Source organism: Tripterygium wilfordii, chromosome 4 (genome assembly GCF_013401445.1).
Source record: "Tripterygium wilfordii isolate XIE 37 chromosome 4, ASM1340144v1, whole genome shotgun sequence".
NCBI classification, from domain to species: domain Eukaryota; kingdom Viridiplantae; phylum Streptophyta; class Magnoliopsida; order Celastrales; family Celastraceae; genus Tripterygium; species Tripterygium wilfordii.
In genome coordinates, this window is record NC_052235.1 from 14189299 (window position 1) to 14212523 (window position 23225).

Here is a 23225-nt window from a genome sequence, read left to right on the forward strand (position 1 = left end):
GCAAAGTGCGTGTAGATATTTTATCTTTTGTATGATTATCAAAAAATTTCTCCTTTTCACCCTTAGCTTTTGGATCATAACTCTGTTGGATTTGGTCAATTCACCAAAGGCATCTTATCCTTGCCAAACCATGACAAAAATTAAGAACAGTGTCCCCCTGCAATTATTCCAAGGTATAAAGTCTGTGATCTTATCATCTCCAGACAACCAACTAGTTGCCATTGCAATTGAAATGCATCCACAAGATGTTCAAAACATCTACCTACTAAACAAAACCACTTTTTAAAAGTGAGAATGACAAGTTTACTCATATGAACCTAAACCCAGGCCGTCAAGCTCACGTGCACAGAAGTTTCCAACCTAACCACAAGAGTATTGGCGTATTACTCCCCACGAAATTGAACTCACGAGCTCCCGAAGTCCACACAGTTTGGCCTCATAGATTAAGTGGTTGAAGTACTCTGTGGCAGAACTATATGGTAATCAGTAAAATCGTGAAAAAGATACTGATAATCATTCCAGGGCAATAGGTTCCAAAATAAAGAAAAATAAACGTGGTAGCTATACAGAGATTGAAAATAGCCACTATAACATCATAGAAGTGCAGAAAATATGAGGAACCGACCTAACTAATACTAAAAGCTACTCTCTCTTTCACCAATCTGAAATGAGCTCAAGCTTTTCCCCATCCAGGGTGATAGACATTGTCCCTTCTGTTGTTTCTAAATGCACAGCATCCAACAGAGTAAACAATGATGAGGAAGACAAGAAATATGATGTTAATAGTGGCAACCTTCTTCCAGTCTCTCTTGAGGGTATCTAGGAGTCCAGCCTTGCATGAATTGCAGCTGTAGCATAAAACATCTGGATTATTGTCCCAAGCAGTGCAGTCAGGGTTGATTGTGGAAGTTGTGTTCGTCTTGGTCCAAGTAATTGGGTTCTCATAGATAAAGCCACAATCATTCGATGGCTTACAGCAACCAGACTGCAAAAGGGCAAAAAAAAAGAAGAAGAAAGATCATAAGGAATTTTAAAAGAAATATCATGAATCAGTGCCTGGAAGGCTAAGAAATCAGTTTCAAAACTACAAGCCAACATCTAGATGGTTTTGAACCCCAATTTCTATAGCATCTTATGTATACAGCAACTATTTTCAGGAGCTGTTTCTGGTGCCATGCCTCAACATATTAGATAAGATAGAGATAAACTTGAAGTATGCATGATCCTATAAAAGACATCCCAACAGTTTGAAAGAAATTTTCATTCAAATATCTGTCAAATATCTAATTCTGTTGGTCATGAATTTTTCTCTTCCTCTCCTCTTGTTGGATTCTTTGGTAAATGTAAACCTGTTTGATCATTTAAATATCTTCTCCTCAAAAAGTTGGCATAATCAGAGCACCAACTGGTTCAAAATTGTCTCACCCCATTATAGGACATGTAATTATGCTAGAAAAGCAAAATCACAGTCTCTCTATTTTTTCCTCTTATATCAAAATCAGCAAGAGAGGAAATTAAATTCCTGTGCAATTTGACCGAGAAGATCACTAAATGGAATTGGAGCAAACCAAATATAGCCAACACAATTTGAACAAATTAAACTTCTCAACTAGCATAAATACACACATGCAAGATCCAAACAAACAATCAGACATCAGAACTCACAAATATAAACAAAAAAAAAAAAGAAGGGTCAATTAAAGACCTGCAGAAAACCATAGACAAGATCCCCAAATATGAATCTGAAGTCATAACTCAAATAACCAGTAAGAGTAGAAAGAAGAAGAGAAATAAAAATACCTGAATAGCAGATAAGTGCTCTTTATAGAACTCCTGGACATTATCATTGATAAAGGTATCATTAAACTTGGAGCAGACTTTGCTATCATGCAAGCAACTCTTAATTTTGTTCCAATTCTTGGTGCTCTCGACTCTCTTCTGTAGCCAATTCGAGTAGTCCCCGAGGCGGTACTCCTTGTAGCCCCTATCAGAGATGATCTCACCGGCGCCTTTGTTGGTGACAACGAAAGCAAAAACGGTGAGGCACAAGAGCACAATAATAAGCAAAAACATAACCAGAAGGTAGATCCAGAGGAGACAGGAGTTCTTGCACCAAGAGCCGACGAGACCAGCGATGGAGACCACCATAATGAAGACACCAAGCACAATTAAAGGTGTGTCAAGAAAGCGCTCGCATATTGTGTCTCCCCTGTTCTTCAACCAGACTCCGGCCCATATGATCGGAATCGATAGGACGAAGGTCACGACGTTGAGGATTCCGAGCAAGGTGTTGCTTAACCGAAACATCGACATGGTATGGTTGCTTGCGATTTCTGTGTAACCGGGAGAGAGAGGTGAGTTTTATACGGTTTGATGTGAGGGAGAGATCGTGGTGGTGATTGGTGAAGGGGGAGTTAACACAGTTATTACACAGAAGTTTCTTCTTGATTCCTTCACGCGTTGGCGTACGCGATTTTGTGTGCTACTGCTCGTTTCCATTAACCATGTGTCCGGTAATAGGTTAGGTTTCTAAATCTTGCAGATCCTTCAACGCGTTTGGTGTTTTGGTATTATTTTTGTTCCCTTAATTTGTAGGATCTTTTTTTTTGAGATGGGAAGAAGATTCGAACCTTGATTATTAGGATGATATACATTATTTTTATCCATTAAACTCGTGATTTGAGTGTTTTTTTTAGGATTTTTGAGTTAATAGGGGATTGTAATTTGTAATCATTATTTCTTAATTTTAGGATTTATTGATTAAAATTTTAAAAAATAAATTATATGGTCAATGGTATATTAGTGCAGTCAAATTAATAAAATACACGGCATTAACGGTTGGTTAGGAACGTTGAGTATGCTACGGTAACTGTTTTTAAATCGAGAATTCAAATTTAAAAGGATTTAGCCGTTAGCTGCCTTTTGTCCTTTCCTAATATTGCTTTACTACTACTACTAATAATAAAGTAGGTGGCATTTAAAATGCTACCACGTAGGTGTAGGCGTGGAAACCCAAAATTGTTCCGCATGTTCGGTGGGGCCGCATGTTTGGTGGGGAGTGAGGAGGAAGCGCAAGCGAATCCGCCAAAAAGAAGAGTTTCTTTTGAGCCGGGCTCTTATTTTTTTCAAGACAAAAGGGTGAGGTGGGTCCCAAATCCCCAAATCATTGCAAAGATCTTTTTAATTAAAAACTGTCTTTGCTCATTTTATAGAGTTAATAACACTTTTGGTCACTGAAAGATATCTATGTTTCAATTCAGTCCCCCAATATTGGAATGTTTCAACACAGTCACTGGAAGTTTCAAATTGTTACAAATCCATCACCCGGGCAGATTTAGGCAAATCTGGATAGTCAAATCTCCTACATGGCATTTTGACAAGAGAAGTCAAAAGCTGATGTGGATTTAAAATTGCCCCGTCAAAAAAAAGAGTAAAAATAAGGGGATATACAGGGGACACCAAATTGTAGTACGTTTCATTATAATTTATCCAAATAAAGGTTCACATTGTACCAAATTAGTCACTAAAAGTCCATATTTGTTCCAAAACGAAAAGAAAACATGTTCTGCATATGGAATTTTGCAGCAGATCATCAACCATTACAAATTGTCCAAAATGACAGTGAAACCAAGAACTTTTGAAACAAAAGCTACCAGATGCAATCCTATCTTATATCCAGAAGCTACTACTATATACTAACCTATTTATCAATACCAAAATAGTAATAGCATGACTACTTCCTTGCATTGGCCACGGACTCTTGAGTTGCATTCAACATTGCATTATACATGGCACTAGACGTCGCATGTTGAATTGTCGAGACTATATTTGGCATTCTTCTTACACTTGATTTTGTCCGCTTCCCAGGAGTGCTTGAATGATCAAAAGTTACCTCAATTGGCACTGAAATGCTCTCAGACACTCCACTTCCACCCCTACTTCCACCTCCTCGCATCAAAGGCCTTTTGACATGCATCTTTGACCTCAATGTACTGCTCACAGCAACTCTATTTGTATCAACTCCCCCTGCTGCACTCTCAGTATGAGCACCCCTGCGACCATCCCTACTCACAGCACCTCCTCTACCAGATCTGCTTCCACCTCTACTCACAGCACCTCCTCGACCAGCTACAGATTCATCCTCCACATTAACATTCAAGTTGGATGCCTGCCATTTTAAGAAAGTTATTTTGTAACACAATCGATTGGTTACAAAAGATTGCATATGCTGCCAATGTTGGTCCTCAGAACCTGCGACATGTAACTTCTCAATTTTGCATATTGTTCTTTATGCTTCCCATCTATTAAATCCAATGCTTTCTTCTTAGCTCTATATGCATGTGTCCTTGAAAATGCCAAAGACATTTGTTCCTTTACATATATCACCAAATCTCCTGCACTCACCTTTGGTTCTCCACGTATCTTGTCTACCAATCTCATTGCTAGCCATGTGCTATTGGTTTGTTTATTTTCAAGTCTCCGATTACACATATGTTCTCTAACATATGTCTTGATTTGGAAAGTCTTCTCCCCATTGATTTGGGAACACCATATCATCCACGGGTATCCTTTTTCACACTTTGCTTGACACCTAGCTTTCTCATTCTTCTTTAACTGAATCTGGTACCCACCATCAACTGCATAGCTCTTGATAGCATCCTTAAACTGTTTGAGATCAGTGAACACCATTCTTAATTTAAAAACCAACTCTTCTTCTCTAACCTTATGATTGTACTTTGGATTTGGTCCTCTACATCTCCTAATGCCATTTTCACCATCATCTTCAAACAATAAGATGTCTTCATTATCTGATTCATACACCAACTTGAACTCTTCATCACTGCCAATATCACCCATACCATTAGCATCATTGCCATCATCTTCATCGCCATCAATTCCACTACCATCATCTCCACTCCCATCATCCCCATTGAAACTATCATCACTACCACTATCCCCACTAAAACTATCATCACTGCCACTATCCCCACTGCCACCATTCCCATTTCCACCATCCCCAATGCCTACATCAAAACCTCCAATATCAAGCCCACTGCCAACAACAGAACCTCTAGTAAGACCAGTACCTCTATTGCCATCACCAATGCCTACATCATTATTTTCCAGATATGTCATATACGCATCAAGAACATCATCATCCTCATCATCAAGAGAACCATCAATTCCAGAGTTCACGAAATCATTCCTTGTCAAAACCTCAGATTGACTCACAATATCACTACCCTTAGAATGTGACCTGGTTATGGGTCTTCTTGGAGAAGGTTCCATTTGAACAACTAAACTACAATAAAAGAAGCACACAAAACACAAAACAATGAAACTTGCGCTCATATCAAAAGAAATCCTAATACCCAAATCACAGTAAAGACATATATGTGTTGAATCCGCACAAGCATGGAAGAAAAGAGATAAATCGACTCTTACCAGAGGTTGTCGGGCAAGCTTGTGCGTGATCCGTAAAGCAAGCTTCTGATACTCGAGTTGCGCTCAAAGTGTGTCAGCAATTTGAGAGAATTAAGAAATTACGTTACGTATTTTGACTTTCACGAATGGGTTTCCCTTGCATAAGTGATTTTGTGCCATGGTGTCACCGTTAGCTTAGTCAGCAAAACCGTGATACCACGTCATAACATTTAACAGATATTTAACGGTCAAAATGTCATGTAGGAGATTTGATTGCCCAGATTTGCCTAAATCTGCTCGGGTGATGGATTTGTAACAATTTGAAACTTCCAGTGACTGAGTTGAAACATTTCAATATTGAGGGACTGAGTTGAAACATGGGTCATCTTTCAGTGGCCAAAAGTACTATTAACTCCACTTTATACTCAATGAAATATGTAATAATTTATATTTAATAAAATCAAAATTATTTATAATAAAATATTAGATTATTAATATTAAGATAATCATTTCAATTTTGATATAAGTTTTGTTATTAATATTAATATAATATTAAATTTATTATAAAATTTTAATAACAAAATTTATTGTAAAATTATAAAAAAACATAAAACATAATACTATCAAGTTTAAGATACTACTTTAATTATGAAAGCTCTCATGTCTTCTCTTGGTGTTACTCAATGTTGACATGTTCCTCGCGATGGCAATGTTGTTGCTCATTCCTTGGCAAGAATGGCAAAACATGTTGTTGGGAGGACTATTTGGTTGGCTTCTCTTCCGTCCGAGATTGTTTCTCTTGTGAGGAGGGATCAACTCCGACTTTTGTAGTTTGTCTTTTGGCTTAATGAAACTTTCCTTCTAAAAAAAAGATATTACTTTAATTCAACAACTCTCTTCTATTAGAGTCAGTTTTTAGTTCATCAAACATCTCACAACATATTACATAACTTTAAGCTTAATTTTTTTTTTATAGTTTTTTTGTTAGTATTGAAAATCAATTCAACCGCTCTACCAAACGGAGTAGTTGTCTTCTGATTTACCCATGACTTGAAATCCACCGCTGACCGAAGTATAAGCGTTAGTGTCAGAAATCCTCATCCCAAACAACCAACAATATTGTATGCTTTGGGTTATTTTATTCCTAAGGATACATCAGGTTTACACGGCTTTGTTTTTCCCAAGCCTAAACTAGTGGGCTAAGCCCAACTCACCAAGCTAGAGAAAAGGCTTTGTTGGTGTTTAGAAGTGAGCTTTGCCCACACATACCCATTGGTAGACACAAATCTAACTGATGCAGTGATTTTTATTCTTAAAACTCCCCTTCACATGTGCGCTAGACCGATTCCTAAAGATACATTGGCGGCCCAACACGTGGAGTAGAGGTTATGTTCAATTGGACCGAATTGTTCCTATATCATGTTAGAAATCCTCACCCCAAACAACCAACAATATTGTCCACTTTAGATTATATGTCTCCTAATGATACATCGGGTCCGCACGACTTTGTTCCTCCCAAGCCCAGAAAGTGGGCTAAGCCCAACTCATCAAGCTAGGGAAAAGGCCTTGTTGGTGTTTAGAGTGGGTTTTGCCCATATATATACCCATCACAGGCACAAGTCTAACCGATTTGGTAGTTTTTGTTATTAATGGTTAGGGGTGGCAATATTGTCCAGTCTGGATGACCGAATTTTTCCGACTTAAATTAAACCAAGTTTGAACATAAGTTATATGCTCGGAATCTGGATACAAACACAAATTTTTTGTTCAATTTAATGCTGGGTCCGGGTCCGGGTCCGGGTCCAAACACATAAATCTTATTTGGTTTACTTGTCCTGATTTAAACCAATCTAGGTTTGCTCAATTAAGTACGTCCGAAATCCAATATGGGTTAGAGTCAGGACATGTAAATATTTTCGTAAACACAAGATGTTGTTGAACCCTAAATCAATTTTTTGACTTTTTTTTTATGAATGACACTACTTTATATTTTAATTGGGCATATATCACCCACTTTCAATTTATTAGATAAATTGCTCCTAACCACTGTTACGAATAATCGCTTTAGTTTGTCTTTAGTGAAGCTGCTAATAGCAACGATGAATTAGTTAATTAGTTTTGGTGTGTTGTTAGAGTGTAGTTAGGGAGAACGTAAGATGGTTGCAAGGCGAGGGAGAGAGCATTGGCTGAGAGACTTGCTGAAAATCACTTGATTCCGACTCAATTTGGCTCCTTTTCTTCAATGCATACCTCGACACCTGAAAATGTGCAAATATTGAATACTTAGACAATATCAATCATCAATTCATTCAAATTGGCAAGAAAAATACATGTAAAGGGGTGTCTAAGTATATGTATATTCTAGGCACAACATGCACTTAAAGAATTCTTCTTACCACTTGTTTTCTATCTTGGACCTACATTTGCAATAAATTTTCCAAGGACATAAAGGATCCAAAGACCCTTCCAGCAATATATAGAAGATATTGACATCAGAACCAACACTATTAGATAAGAGTAGCGAACTACTTTTGTTAGAGAAGTAAACAATCTCTCATTTTCAGCTATCCAACTGTAACAGAGAAAACAAGCTTCAATAACAAGTCTTTCAGAGTTTCAGCAATGCAGACTTCTTCCTATATATCTAGCTAGATACCATAATATATAGATTAACCTATAGTCAAGTATATGATGACTAGCGCTCCCCAATACTGATTGACTGGCGATGTAGCCTTTGGGCCTCTATTGATTGAGTTGTGATTACGGTAGTCGGTAGAGAGCCTGTCGAGTAGACAGCCTATGCTGTGAATCTGTTGGGCTCGACTGAGGCTCGCTTGGGCATTTGTTAAGTAGAAAGTCCAGGCCGTGGGCTTGTTTTACGCGATTATATGCAAATGCGGATTTTGGCCCATACTAACCTAAAAAGTGAAGCAATTTTTCTTTGGCCAGGATCATGGTGATCATATGGTAAATGGGGGAAATTTTATAAAATTTGAGAGTGATGTTACGTAAATGGGGGAGGGGATTGTTTGAGACCACAATTAGATAAATACAGGCGTGTAAGCGAGTCATGCGCCACATAACATTTTCAGCTCATTTGCCTAAGTATGAAAGCGAGTTATCAAAATAAATTTAAGGTTGTTTAATGAAGAATCCTCTTGTTTTAAATATAGGGAAAGAGGGAGGGGAGGCTCGAATTCGAGACTTTTATGAGATACCACATACATGAGTGTCATCTGAGTTACTCGTAGTTCATAAAAATGTTTTTTTTTTTTTATCAGTTCATAAAAATGTTCTTGTTACCAACTAGATTTTGGTGCTTTTCAATTTTGAGTCTTAACACTATAAAATAAACAAATTTTCTTTCATTTGAAATTTGCTTTACGTTTTCGAGTATTAATTAAAGGCATTTTCAAAATATCCATTGCTCAAATACCTCATCATAGTTGTGTTCTAACTATCACGATATACTTTTTTTTTTTTTTTTGAGGAGTATCACGGTATACTTATGTATATATATATATCACATGACTTTGTAACTACCTCATCATAATTTAGTTGTGTTCTAACTATCACGCTATATTTAGATGACTTGTGCTTATATATCACAGGAATCGGATACAAATGTTACGATTATATATGAAAAACATTACTCTCATCCATAAAAAAATTACACATCTGTGCTTTGAATAGCATCAACAATGAACAAAGTATCTAGTAAGATTGATTGAGATATTGGGGGAAATTAAATTATGAGGATACCAAATATGGTTTGTTAATTTGAGAGAGTTGAGGATGTAGTGCCAAAACTTTATCCTGATATCATTTTAGCTACGTTTGTTGTTGATTTTCTCCTAGCTATTTGCTTCTGGATTTTCAATGCTGGTTAGATAGTGGACATGATCCACCATGCACTTCTGCAGTCTGTCTGGGTGTTGCTGGTTACTGCCAATCTTAGTTTGTAATTTGTTTGTGACAGATAAAAAAAAAAGTTGATTTTATCCTCACATCTCCCACGTCATAAACAAAACTAATTTAGTAATTAAACACATAACACTAAAAGTCACACATACTTAATTAAAATATTAAAATTGAATTGATCTGAATAGATACACAACCATACTTAGAATCCTCATCAATTTAGTGTTTTTTTAATAAATAAACATATTTTCTACAAATTGAAATTGCTTAAATAAATTTTGGATACTTTTTTATTTTGTCAAGAAAATTAACGTGTTTCTTTGATTTTGGATTAATTTTTCGATTATTGATTATGGGCATTTTCAATATATTCATTGCCCAAACTAGTTCGTCACAGTTTGAAAGACATTACTTTCATCCATGAAAATTACACATTTGTTCTTTGTGTAATAGTATCAAGAATGCAGAAAATAATATTGGGGGAAACTAAATTATGAGAAAGACTAAATCTAAATCTGGTTTGTTAAAAAATGTGTGAATATGGTGCAAAAATTTCTCCCGATATATATATCCTGTACCTACTTTTGTACTTGATTTTCTCCTCACATCCTTGATCATGAACAACAGTAATTGACTTAGTATTTAAACACATGACACTAAAAATCACACATAATTAAAATATTAAAATTGAATTAATCCAAATAAATACTTAATACTTAATCATCAAACAAACATATCAATTTAGTGTTTTTTTTTAACACTAGATCTTCTGGTAATAAATATGGCAGATATTGATAATTCTGAAACAACAATGACAACTACAACTTCGTGTAATAAATATGGCAGATATTGTCATCCCTAGAGCTACGTTTCAAGTATAAATTAGCCCTCACCCAACAGGTTAGTATGTCTTACAGTGTTTTCTTGTTGGCTGTTTGTGAAATCTGGCTGCCGTAGAACTCCAGTTTTATGTGAACTGGAGTATGTGTAACTGGCGACTGTGATTCGTGGGGAAATGACTCCAACTTACTATGCTATGACTGTCAAAGTTGCAGAAATGGTTTTTTGAGAACAATGGAAAGCAAATGGTGGAAATTTGGTGTTATTGCTCACTGCTGCTCATTTGTTGCTGTTTCTTGCTGTGATGTGGGAGCGGATCCAACAATAGAAGGAAGATGTTGGAATTTCTACTTCCTTTGTTCCTTGTTCCTTGTTCCTTGTTTATTTTTTCGCTGTCATTAGCTTGTCTGTCTGAATTGAATTGCCGGACAATAACATGTTTCCCGGTAGCTAGAGATATTGTCAAGAACTCCTTTCGAAAAACCATTCAAGATTCAAACAAGAAGCAACTCCTGTTCATTTTTCAGTGTAGAAAAAAAAATCTTATGTATACTAAGAAATTAATGCTGTTAAAACAATGCAATGCTGAACAAGCCCAAATAGCATTCCATTTCTCAGAGCATGAACTTGCTAATCACCCTGTATTTGCTCCAAGGTCCAACAGGAGAAACAAAAGTTTTAGCAAAGTCTTAAATTACAAGGATGTACAAAAACTTTAAATCAATCACCCCTGAGAGGCATAAAAAAAGAATAAACTATATAATTCGAATAAAATAGGAGTCGGATCATGTCCCAAAATCTTCTGGTCAAGGTACTGGGTATCACAATCTTACATCCTCCATGCTGAGCAAGGAAAAACTTGCTCTTTCAAATAATAGTTCAATAATATTTCCCATGTTCACCAACCAGCAAGTGATGGATCTCGTATGGCCCTCCCCAGGTGGCACCAGCACTCCATTTTCACCTCTTAGCCAGTTATGGCTTATAAGGCCCTCCCCAAATAGCATCACCAGCACCCGAGACAGGTGCATTACCGATCCCTCCAGTAGCAGCCGGACCATAGCTGTTTCCATATGGAATCATTGCCTCTCCTCCTGGCCCGCTAGCCATTGAGACACCGGGTCTGCGATATCCTTCAAAATATGCACCACTGCCTCGCGCATAGGGTGGGTATGGATGATTATGATTCATGTAGCCACCTCCAAAAGGGTTACCTGCTACATGATATAGAATATACACAAGTATTAGAATAACTGCACCAGAAAAAGAAAATGCACTACCATCATATATACAGACTGAAAAGGTTACCAAGTGCTCTATTCTCCGCATTCAAGACCTCAGCACGCAACTTTTCCACTTCTTGTACCATTCCAATTAGATTCTTCTCCATTCCTTTTAGTTGCTCCACCTGCTCCATGTTTGAACCTTTCTCAGACTCAAATGTCTCTCTTTTTCATCCATGCAACAAATAAAATGGTAACCATTAAAGGTCAAGTCCAAAATACTTCACTAATTTGCAGTCAACAGAATGAAATTAAAAAAAATGCTATTGGACATAACCAGCTTTAATTTTTCCTTTCTTTTTTTTTTTACTGGAATATGCAGAGGCAGATGAAAGTCAACATATCAGAGAAGATCCATTACATTTTCAAATTACGGTTCCAATGGATTCTGGTTTCCAAACGTTAGAAAAGAACAAAAGGAACCTGAATATCTCCAAGATTCAGGGGTGGAAAAACCCCTAGTTATAAGCAATCAGACACTTGGACTTGTGCATGACTATTTTTTTTTTCAAAAAAGAGAGACCATTGGGGCTAGAGTGGTTTGGTGGAGAACCCACAGCCTAACACATTAAGACTAGTTTTCTGGGTCTAAGTGCGGACGTTGGGCTTGGAGGAACAAATCCGTGAGGGTTTCGGCCAAAAACGGACAATATCATAATGTGTTTGGGCTTGTGGGCACTATGAGTCTATCCAGAGTCCAGCCCAACTTATCCGAAGGCGAAGATTTTCATCATTGGTGCTTTCATTAAAAGGACTATGCGAAGGTTGTGGGCTGTTATTTGGGTCAGCGGCACGCAGACAATGGGCTAATATTCAATATGGGCGCGCCGTTAAAATAAAAAAGAAAAAAAGGCGAGAAGCCCAATTGTTTAAGAATAGCAAACCATGAACGAAGGCTACCTAGCTACTGCGTGAGGACGTGCAAACTCCAAGAGGGGTGGAATGATAAGATCCCCATATTGGAAAAATTAAGGAAGGAGCGGCAATAGATAAGGAGAACCCACAACCTAACACATTGAGACCGGTTTTCTAGGCCTAAGCGAGGACGTTGGGCCTGGAGGAACAAATCTATGAGGGTTTCGGTCTGCTGACAATATCTTAAAGTGTTTGAGGTTGTGGGTGCTGCGAGTCTATCCAACATCCAACCCAACTTATCCGAAGGTGAAAGGTCATCATCAGGGTTTGTCTAGATTGCAATTAACAATTCGCCATTTATCATACTTCCCAACAGAGCTAAAACACAACAATGGGTGCAGTGACGTGGTTTATATGCAGGTCTTCAACATTTTAGCAAGGAAACAGACAAAAAGACGAGAGCTAACAGTCTAAGATGACGGCTAACAGTCTAACACAACAAATATGTGGCTCACCGTAATCTCTCGTGTTCCTGAGTCAAACTGTCCAGCTCAGCATGCATTTCTGGTAGAATATTTATATCAACTCGAGCCTTCTGCAATTCCTGAGAGACCTGTTGAATTCGTGCAGTCAGCTCCCCCCTTGCATTGACCAAGCTCTGGGCCTCTGAATGTGCCTTTTGCAGGTCTTTCTTTATATTCTCACCAGACCTAATATCAGCTTCCATTTTTGCAATCTTATCCAGTAAAAACCTGATCTGAATGTCACTTTCAGTCTGGATGCTTCTAGCGTGTGCCTTGAGCCTTTGTAATTCCTGATGAGCAGCAGTGAGGTCCTCCCTCATAGCAACTTGTATAGCTGCCAATCTGTGATTGTCCCGTGCTAATCGTTCCATTTCTGCTGCTTGTGAAGCAATCTTATTCTCTAAAACCTCGGGTGGAGGAAGGGGCTCCAATGATCGATGATCTCCAAGAAATGGACGATGTCTCATCATCACAGGAGCTTGGATGGACCGTCTTTCAAAAGAAGGTGGAACTCGCCCTCTTGCAGACATGTTTTTAAGAAACCAAACAAACTAAGACAGCATATGGAGTTATTTGTAGGTAGGAGTCTTCAGGAGCAGATATCTGTATTTGAATGCAGTGAAAGTTCTGAAATATATATACTACAACAGAGAGAGAGAGAGAGAGAGAGAGAGAGAGAGAGAGAGAGAGCGAAGGTTCAAGACCTCTCAAAGAACCTCCTCCTCACTGAGGATCTCTACTGCTTTGAATGCAACATCTTCTTGAATATCCGGTTTCGCATATTCAAGAATTAACACCACGATTCTCAACAAGTCGGAAAGAACTACATAGCTTATATTACCAATTCCACGCATTTTATATTCCAATAACTCAAATATACGTAAAAAATAAACAAATAATCCGCATAGAGTTCTGCACTTCGATACAAGCCATCAACAAAATGACACAAAAGACTACAGCTTGAAGCACAGGTTCATCATCTCTCCCATGGTCAGAATGGTCCCTCTTGTTTCTCTCAATCCATGTTGGCTAATGAATCCACTCTTTGTAGAAGTTATCACAGGTGGCCATGTTACGACTCTTAAGTTTTAACAAACAAGTTTCACGAAAAATACGACAAACGAAGAATGGATGTGACTGACCCAATTTAATAAGCATTAAATTGACTTTTCTCCCAACGTGATAAAAATACAATTTCGATCACCCCAATCCAGACTTTACTGTACAAAAGAAGCTACTGAAAATATGATACGATCTCTGTATCTAAAAACTAGGTTTATGTAAGAGCAACATCTCTGCAACCAACTATGAATAACCAGACAAACCATGTCTGGACTAGGTTTTGAACCCATAAAGTGAGCTACCTACAAAAACCAGCAAACTTCCATAGCACTAAGTGTAAAATATAAACTAATTTCTGAATTTATTTTACTAGCATACCTAAAATTTCACTAATTGTTTGGACCGGATATCTCCAAATTTGAGACCAAAAATATTGTTCCAACACACACCATCTCTCTTAAGAATACTTTTTTCGAAGATATGACTCTATCTCTAATAACTATTTTTTCGCAAAAGGAACATAATTTATTTGTCAATATTCTCATCTCAGTTACCTAATACGAATAACACGACGAGCTATATAATTTAGTTTTGGAAGGGGTTTTAACCCGCAAAAATGAAGTACCATCATAAGGCAATATCCATTAATAGCACATATTGTGTAAAAACTCTTTTTCTTAAATAGCATGGACAAACATAATTATTTCCAATATATCTTCTTTGCTAGAATTTGGAAACTCAATACTCAAAGCATCGCTCAAAGGTATGTACTTTGAAACAGCATCACAAGCAATCCTATTTTCATAATGGATTTCCTGATTTCATGCATGTATTAAAGGCCTGATAAAAAAATTCAGTCCAGGCTCACCTACCCCACATATATTTCAAAGAGAAATCAATGTCTGCGATAATCCACCGTTCTTTAGGTCCAAGTACTAGAAACCCTCATCCATGACATACATCGCAGATAATAAAATGTCCAAACATCCTCTTGTTTGTTACCAGCTCAATTAATTATGCAACTTTATTGTTCAATCAGCAGTCCTAGTTAGAAACTAAAATCTCACCAATGCCGCAAGTTTCTGCACAAACGAAATTTGGCTCGTCTCCACATACAAGTTTCTTATCTTTTTTTCAAATATCCCACTGTCTTCTAAAGAACTGATAATCTATACCCAATTCGTTAGTTTTCCATGATAGTAATTATTGGAATTTTAATACCATAGAACCTGATCCTTTATATAATCATCCTTATAACTTTGCTCACGATGAAACTTTAGGGAAAATTAGAGCAAATAGAAAAACAGAGGTTTTGAGCAAATTAGATCGAACTCCAATGTAAATAACAAGAAATGAGATCCGAACAACAACGAAAGATGAACCATAAATTAATCACTATTAAACTCGAATTTAAGTTAACAACAAAGAAGGTGGCGTGAAAGTACCTGGTAACAATAATGCGGGAGGAAGACGCACGCAAAGATCAACGGAAAGCGAGGATTTCTAGCTGCCTTTCTGTCTCGCTTATGGAGTTGCAGACTTCAGGGAATTAGGGATTTCAAACCTTGAACTGTTGAGGAGGTCGGAGGTCTTCATCTACTTCAGCGCTGGTTCTCTCTTAATTTTCCTTCTTTCCCCTTTCCTTTTCAGTTCGCTCCATCTAACATCTATCTATGAACACACGTGTTTTCGTGAAGATTTGATGGGTAGGCTTAATTTCTGTGGGCTTTAGCCTTTTGAGTTTCTCGCAGATGTCCATGAGTAGCACCTCTTCTCTCTTCTGACTCCCATAATTTTTTCTCCTTCTAACAACCCTAGCCACTTTGGTATCCCTCAGTTGTGGAAATGGACGCACATGTTCTAAGTGAATTCCTAAGTTTTACATATCCCACATCATGTACATATGAAATCTTAAATGTACAGACTCTGGGATAACTGAGATTTCAGTTGCTGGGATAATTATCATAACTATTCTCAATGGCGGTCATAGTATAAGCACCAAATAATATTTTAAGAGGTTTTATAAAGGTCTCTTCAAAAGGTAGATGATTGGCCTCTTCATCAGGTGTTTTTGTTTGCAAGACTAATTAGGGGTACTCAGAGTATGTTGTAGGTAAACTATACTAGACTCGCTATAGTGACTTAGGTACGTGCCAATAAAAATGAGGATTCACCCTCAGAAATCTCGTTCACGATCACGGATAATCAATTATTTCTTATTCATATAAAAGGGACCTCCATCCATTTAAATTTCTCTCATATTCTCACTTTATGACTATTAGCAAAAGATAGAGCTCCGAGCTCTCCACACTATTATTTTCACCGAGCCGACTTGAGGCAATCATAATATACGTACCAAATAATATTTGTACCAAATAATATTTTAAGGGGTTTTTTGAGGGTCTCTTCACGAGGTAGATGTTTGGCCTCTTCATGAGGTGTTTTCGTTTGTAATACCGAGTAGGGGTGCCCGGATATGTTATGAATAAATTATAACAGACTCGTAGTGATTTAAGGGCCAGCAATTTTTTTGATAAGAAATCATATGTTTTAATCGGGTTTAAAGTATATATCAAAGGGAGATTAGTCCTCAGAAATCTCTCGCCCATGATGACGGGTAATCACTTAATCCTGATTCATATAAAAGGGACCTCCATTCACATAAATGTCTCTTGCATTATCATCTTTTTAGTTAAAGAGAGAGCTCCGAGCAATCTTCACCGTATTATTTTCATCGAGCTGACTTGAGCGTCAAAATATCCTCCTAAAGTACATCTTGGGGACCCCAAAACTCATATTTTTTTTCCTATGTAGTCATCAAGACACCATCTCCTGATTCCTACCTCAATCACTGATAGATCAGCAAGACCGAGCAACCAAAAGACCTAGCAATCGAACAACCGATCCGATTTTAGACGTCATCACTTCCTATAATGCTATAATGCTATAATGAAGTGAGAATTGACTAATTGAGGATCACACATGTTACTCTGGACAAATATCGCTCTCATTGACACAAATTAGACAATTATATTCCCACTATGGTTAGTGGGTGCACCAAAATGGGTCGGTAGACTTCAATACGTGCCCAAATTTAAGATCATAGACTACCATCAACTTTGGTTTATAATAATAATAATCCTAAAAAAAAGAGACACGACACCATCTCCACTTTGGTTTCAACAACTATAAAAAGCTGTGGCAGTCCATATTATTTTTTCCTCAAGCCTACCAAGCTAGCTCGTTTTCACTTGCATTGCACCTTCACAAATTTCTTCTGTGACCACAATCCAATCCTGGTGTAAGGTTAATAACATAAACATGGCCGCAAGGAAGTCTTCAGTTGCTATTGCTTTGCTTCTCGCCATGTCAGCAATTGTGACAGAATGTCGTGTTGCGAGGAAGGATTTGGGAATTGATCTTGGAGGGATAGGCCTTGGAGTTGGAGCAGGGTTGGGCCTGGGCTTAGGTGGAGGTGGAGGTGGGAGTGGGAGTGGGTCCGGGTCTGGATCAGGATCCGGATCCGGGTCTAGTAGTTCGGCTTCTTCATCAGCATCCAGCTCAGCAAGTTCCGGGTCTGGTGGGGCCGGGTCAGAAGCAGGGTCATATGCAGGATCCTATGCTGGGTCTCGGGCTGGGTCTGGATCGGGAGGCAGTCGTGGTTCGGGTTCCGGACGTGGTGAAGGATATGGGAGGGGATCCGGCGGGGGTGATGGGTCAGGATCGGGTGAAGGTCATGGAGAAGGATACGGAGAAGGCTACGGCAGGGGTGAAGGAAATTGAGTTCATCATAAAATATTGTTAGCCAAAAATTAAAATTAAAACAAAATAAACTAAAAATAAATAATAAATGTCTACTTCACCACCACCTTTTGCATGTAAATAAGTGGGCGGTGAACTTGAGTCTCGATATTATTGTGCTTCTTGGTAAGTTACATGTTTCTTGGTTAAGGTTACATGTTTGAAGTATGTTAAATTAAGTGCATAATAACTAGCCCGCTAGTGTTGTTGTAACTTGTAACCCTAAAGTTGTGATGTTATGCATGTGTAAGTTGATATATATATATCTTACGTTCTGTTTTATGTAACTTACCTATGTATGATTGGCCAATTATTTTAGCATTACGTGAGCTTATCAATCTTAATTTGTATTAGTTACAAGTTTTATAGTATAGTTGTGTTTGGAAAGTACAAGATGCAAAGGTCTAAAGAGAGTATTATTCACTTTAAGACTACTCAAGACCCGTATAGTTTTGTCCGTAAAAAGGTCATCTACAATTGAGAAGTGTCAGATCTTATTTATAAAATAGTTTGTTTTCCCTTAACTTTTTGATGTGGGATATTTTATCTTTGACACAAAGAGTTACTGAACTCTTATTATGTAAAACCCTAGATTGCAGGGGTCTATGTGAACTAGTTTTGAAATTTGTGGGTAATCCAAAAAAAAATCTGGAAATAGAGTTGTGATTGAAATGAAATAAAACTTTTAAGGTAAAACAGAGAATGAAGAGAACTAAAGGGGTCTAATATTTGAAAACCTGAAATAAATGAAAAAAAATAAAAACAAAAACCTAACTCTTTTATTTTCTCTTCTCTCTTCCCCGCACCACACCCTCTCCAGACACCGTATCACCTTCTGGCCATCGATCCAGGCAACCGAACCACATAAATTAAGCGTCGAAGCACCACGACGAACTCCCAACTGTCAATCACTGTCATCAGCCATTGGTTTCTTAGAAAAAAGCTCGTGAAGCTGTGGGTGTGTTGCCCCCTTTTCCGTCGCAATCCGACCATCGGAGAGGCTGTCATCGACTGCCACCACTTCAGGAGGAATATGTGCATTTTTAAGATAACCGACCGATCAACTTAATTATGATTGGTAATTTTGGACAGCCTTAGGTTTAGCGCTAGAGTTCATTTAAAGCTTTTGCATTTTGATTTTGATTTTGTTTTGTTTTAAACATTTTTAGTATTTATATAAATGTTCTTTGAGAATTTTGATAAAAATTTTAGTGCTCGAGAATATTTTAATCATTTTGGACCTCTTTGAGAATGGTCGTTACATATTAATTATAATTAACAAAAATAACTTGCTAAACCAATTCACTTATAGTTGTTATTACATTGCAGATGGTATCCAAAGAACGATACAAATAATAACAACATATCCAAAGAATGTAATCTACCAAGACTCTCAATTCGTAGAAAACATCAATATGTAGACCATACACAAACAGAGAACCTCGCCTCAAGAAGAATCTTAAGGTTTGCAAATTCATCCAAAACTAAGGTGTTGTTTGGTATCACTATGTTTTTGATTTTCAAAAAATAGAAAACATAAATAAAAAATAGTGTCTGTTTGTAATTTTTATTTTGGTTTTTATGAAAATCTACAACAGGTTTCTTCTAATACAAAACAATGCAAATTGAATCCACACAAGTGTAAGGAAAAGCAAAGAAGCAACAAGGAGAAAAGAAGCAACGGTACAATAAACTAAATAAAATGAAAAACAGTAATTAAAAGCAAAGAAGTAACAAAGAGAGAAGAAAATAACCACCCAGACAAAAGAAGCAAGAGAATAAAATCTTAACTATATTTCTTTTCTTACATTTTCAAAAGTAATGGGACGTAAAACACTCACTCTTTTACACAGAAATGGGATGGTGACCATAGGCTGCCCAACCAGCAAAAACAGAGGATTCGGACGACCGTCTTCTCTGAGTTCTCCATCTCCAAAACCCTAGATCTTGAGCCCAACAACAACAAATAATAAAACTGCATCTCGTTTGTACTCGGAGTCTCCAACAAAGTTTGTCCCCCACCTCACGAGTAAATGTTAGTTTTAGTTATAGATCATGTTATAATTTAGTCACTTACGTTTCAAACGCATTGCAAATTGATCACTTACCCTACTAAATTGTTCCATAGTAAGATTTTATATTATTTCGGTCAGTCAACGTGTTAACCTGGCATATTTTCACCAAACGAAAACCGTAAAAAATGGCATGGCAAACGTCTAACCTATCCTATATATGTGTCTCTGTTACTCACAGCTGTTGTGTGAGATACTGAGTATGAGGGCAACAATTGATTAGTGCGCTTGGAGTAGAGTAACATTTACTCCCCACCCCACCCCCACCAAATATATTAGACAAGTTAGTACGTCTCCACTTCTAACTTGATTTGATCAAATTCAAATGGTGTCCTCCACTACCATCTACAGTCTTAGACGTCTTTTATGGCAATTACAACTATAAATAGCTGAGTCACTCTCTGCACTTACTAGCCTTAATTCATACAAGAAATACTCCCAAGTTGATCATTCTCTCTATATACTATATAATATTTGTTTCTCATTCTTTGAGCTATAATGGCTGGAGTTAAGTTCTACTGCCTGGCATTAGTAGTTCTGATGGTTGCCATGTCAGTGACTGTGGCCGAGAGCAGGCCTGTGAGGAAGGACTTGGGCTTGGATCTCGGTGGCGTGGGGATTGGGCTTGGAGTAGGAATTGGTGTGGGTTTAGGCGGTAGCGGCTCTGGAGCTGGAGCGGGTTCAGGATCTGGGTCTGGTTCCGGGTCTAGCTCTCATTCAAGCTCTTCTTCATCATCTTGGTCCAACTCTGGGTCTGGGTCTGGTGCTGGCTCTGAAGCGGGTTCTTATGCTGGGTCTCGGGCTGGTTCCGGATCTGGAGGCAGAGGTTAATTGATAAAAAGTTAATACCATCCAAAATGTAAACATCATCATATCATCATTTTGTACAATAAATAAGTTGATCGATGGTGATCTCCTTTTAGTTTTAATTTTAAATAAGACCATTAACGGTGGTCTAGATTGCACTCGTGTATGTAATATCTCATAGAGATCTCGAGTTCGAGCCTCCCCATCCCTATCCATGTATTCAAAAGTGAAACTTGTTACTTGTGGAAGATTTTTATTGTAACAAGTGAGTCTGTCTTATAATGAGAATGTTACTTAAATTACTTTCATCTCTAATTTGTAGTTATATATTTATACATGCATGCATGAAATACTTACATATGATATGATTGAGACTGAATTTTAAGCAAGACAGATAAGATTGTTATGATCATATCAGAAGGTTCAGCTTTCTGTATGCATGTATGATTGACTGGTTCAATTGTCAATTTTTAGGATTAGAATTGCCATTAGTACTACTTTCGTGGCTTCCAAATAAAGGATTCATGCCTTAATTTTCTATTTCATTACTTCTTTTGGATGTTTCACTGTTTAAGGCTCTCTCTCTCTCTCTCTCTCTCTCTCTCTCTCTCTATATATATATATATATATATATATATATATAAGCCAGCCCTAGTACGCACGACCTTAACTTGGAAGCTAGCCCCAAATATTCTGTATATTTGAGTGTGTTTAGTTTATTTTCTGTTTTTTATTTTTCAATTTCTAGGTAACATCTTTTTTTCTATTTTCAAAATCTTTCAAAATGATTTTAAGTTTCCCATGTTTTTTTAAAATAGACAATCAAATGTATTTTCAGGATTTATTTTATATTTTTCAAACAATTAAAATAGAAAATATATAGAAAACAAACATACCAAACATATCATTGCATGTACGAAATTAAAGAATAAATATATATATTGATGTACCTAATTCGTGAATGTTCTCCCACGTCCTTCTGATCTTGCTGTAATATATCAAAGTTTATTTCCTCTCCATTTTAACATGTTGGGGCACCAACATTTTTTGTTATCTCATCATATATTCCATGTAAATATAATCGAATTTGAGGTGTAAATTAACCAATCTTGCTCCACTATATATGTTGAGTGGGATACATTCATGCATGGGTCGGCAACCAAACCATATCCTCATTATATATCATTTGTCCACCGTTGGTAGTTTCGACACCTCAAATCCAAAGTCATCATAACTCCACTAGTCTTGCTATATCAGCCTTTGTAGCCACAAACTCTTCTCGTGTCATATGTTGGAGCCAAACAAGATAGTGTCCACATCACGATGCGCAATAATCAAATCATATATATATATATATATATATACACACACGCAAATGCATCTCCACTTATTGCCACACCATTCACACTACTTTACTTGCACTACCAATTATACCAACCCCGCTAACCTAGTACTATAAATACATGGTCTCTCTCTCTCTATATATATATATATATGCTCTGACTATATATCCTTGTTTAGTATTTTTGGACCTTAATAGGTTGATTGGCTTTGGCTTACGTTAAATAAAAAAGACATGTCTAAGTTCAAGTGTTTAGTCCTTGTTGGTCTGTTTATTGTTTCAAGTTTGTTCACTGGGTCAGAAAGCCGGGTGGCAAGAAAGGATCTGGGCTTGGACTTGGGAGGGATAGGTGTTGGGCTGGGTATTGGATTGGGCCTTGGACTTGGTGGGAGTGGATCAGGCTCTGGTGCTGGCGCTGGATCGGGTTCCGGGTCTGGATCTAGCTCATCAAGCTCCAGTTCTGCCTCATCATCTGGATCTAGTTCTGGGTCGGGTTCTGGACCCCGGTCAGAAGCTGGGTCATCTGCTGGATCTTATGCCGGATCTAGAGCTGGGTCAGGTGGTGGGTCCGGTGAAGGAGGTGGATCTGGATCCGGGTATGGTAACGGGCATGGAAGATGAGCATCAATTATGATTTTCTTATGAAAACTGTGGAGAAACTATAATATAATTAAGGTGTGTAACTTTAATTTGTTACCCTAATAAATACAAAATAAATAAGTTTTATGTCCCCTAATGTCGATCGTCTTGAAAAATGTTGGTTCAAGGTCTTCTAGGTGCTACACACATGTAATATATATATATATATATATACTTTACTATTTAGCTTTATTAATGTTTTATTTATTGTTCTTGCCAATTAATATAAACTTGAATTTTTTTTTAAAAAAAAATATGCAAGATTTCCTAATTATGTGTTAAATATACCACATTGGTTTGGTATATATATGGATGCCCATGTCCCTTATCACACTAAGAGGCATTTTCGTGTTCAAGTATCATTAAATGAGACGACTCATGAAGAATAAATCCATGCGAATCCAATGTATTCACGGGAACCAGTAAACCCAAAGATGCGGATAATAATATCTTTCAAATGAGTAGGGTTGAGATTTTCAACATTATGTTGAACATTATGTGAAGATAAACGAAATGTTAATTTTTCTTTATCTCTTGCATGAAATCAAAGCAGAATAAAAATGACTAATTATCAAATATATATATACAAAGAGAATTAATTTGCAATTAAAAAAAAACAAAATCCTAACAAGACAGAAAAACTAAATCAAGGCGG

General features: G+C 37.3%; 4 protein-coding genes across 6 annotated transcripts; 2 read left to right on the forward strand and 2 right to left on the reverse strand.

Moving 5' to 3' along the window:
* Positions 1 to 414: 414 nt before the first annotated feature.
* On the reverse strand, positions 415 to 2433 carry LOC119997815 (tetraspanin-8-like). The gene is made up of 2 exons (XM_038845015.1): positions 1801 to 2433; positions 415 to 985 (listed from the first exon to the last, which is right to left on the reverse strand). Exons 1-2 carry the CDS (start codon positions 2311 to 2313, stop codon positions 674 to 676), a joined length of 825 nt encoding a protein of 274 aa, XP_038700943.1. The 5' UTR covers positions 2314 to 2433; the 3' UTR covers positions 415 to 673.
* Positions 2434 to 10768: 8335 nt separating this feature from the next.
* LOC119997504 (protein FLX-like 4) lies at positions 10769 to 15680 on the reverse strand. Of its 3 annotated transcripts, none has more exons than XM_038844576.1 (4): positions 15355 to 15680; positions 12839 to 13398; positions 11494 to 11633; positions 10769 to 11402 (listed from the first exon to the last, which is right to left on the reverse strand). In XM_038844576.1, the coding sequence occupies exons 2-4, from the start codon at positions 13375 to 13377 to the stop codon at positions 11161 to 11163; spliced, it is 921 nt and encodes a 306-aa protein (XP_038700504.1). In that variant the 5' UTR covers positions 13378 to 13398; positions 15355 to 15680; the 3' UTR covers positions 10769 to 11160. The 3 variants fall into 3 exon arrangements, with proteins under 3 accessions (XP_038700504.1, XP_038700503.1, XP_038700505.1); XM_038844575.1 differs by having other exon boundaries at positions 12839 to 13450; positions 15355 to 15676; XM_038844577.1 differs by having other exon boundaries at positions 10769 to 11399; positions 12839 to 13450; positions 15355 to 15675.
* A 1460-nt stretch (positions 15681 to 17140) lies between these two features.
* Positions 17141 to 17923, forward strand: LOC119996453 (putative glycine-rich cell wall structural protein 1). The gene has a single exon (XM_038843095.1). The coding sequence runs from the start codon at positions 17231 to 17233 to the stop codon at positions 17690 to 17692; it is 462 nt and encodes a 153-aa protein (XP_038699023.1). The 5' UTR covers positions 17141 to 17230; the 3' UTR covers positions 17693 to 17923.
* A 2249-nt stretch (positions 17924 to 20172) lies between these two features.
* Positions 20173 to 22636, forward strand: LOC119996454 (glycine-rich cell wall structural protein 2-like). The gene is made up of 2 exons (XM_038843096.1): positions 20173 to 20602; positions 22443 to 22636. Exons 1-2 carry the CDS (start codon positions 20281 to 20283, stop codon positions 22550 to 22552), a joined length of 432 nt encoding a protein of 143 aa, XP_038699024.1. The 5' UTR covers positions 20173 to 20280; the 3' UTR covers positions 22553 to 22636.
* Positions 22637 to 23225: the final 589 nt, after the last annotated feature.

Bases quoted from the DNA above. Each gene is read 5' to 3' on its own strand.
- LOC119997815 (XM_038845015.1), bottom strand. From the start codon at position 2,313: ATGTCGATGTTTCGGTTAAGCAACACCTTGCTCGGAATCCTCAACGTC. The intron at 986-1,800 runs GTATTTTTATTT...GCCCTTTTGCAG, and splicing joins AGCACTTATCTGCTATTCAG to TCTGGTTGCTGTAAGCCATC.
- LOC119997504 (XM_038844576.1), bottom strand. From the start codon at position 13,377: ATGTCTGCAAGAGGGCGAGTTCCACCTTCTTTTGAAAGACGGTCCATC. The intron at 11,634-12,838 runs GTGAGCCACATA...TGGATGAAAAAG, and splicing joins CAGGAACACGAGAGATTACG to AGAGACATTTGAGTCTGAGA. The intron at 11,403-11,493 runs GTAACCTTTTCA...TATATCATGTAG, and splicing joins TGCGGAGAATAGAGCACTTG to CAGGTAACCCTTTTGGAGGT.
- LOC119996453 (XM_038843095.1), top strand. From the start codon at position 17,231: ATGGCCGCAAGGAAGTCTTCAGTTGCTATTGCTTTGCTTCTCGCCATG.
- LOC119996454 (XM_038843096.1), top strand. From the start codon at position 20,281: ATGGCTGGAGTTAAGTTCTACTGCCTGGCATTAGTAGTTCTGATGGTT. The intron at 20,603-22,442 runs GCAGAGGTTAAT...GACCCCGGTCAG, and splicing joins GGCTGGTTCCGGATCTGGAG to AAGCTGGGTCATCTGCTGGA.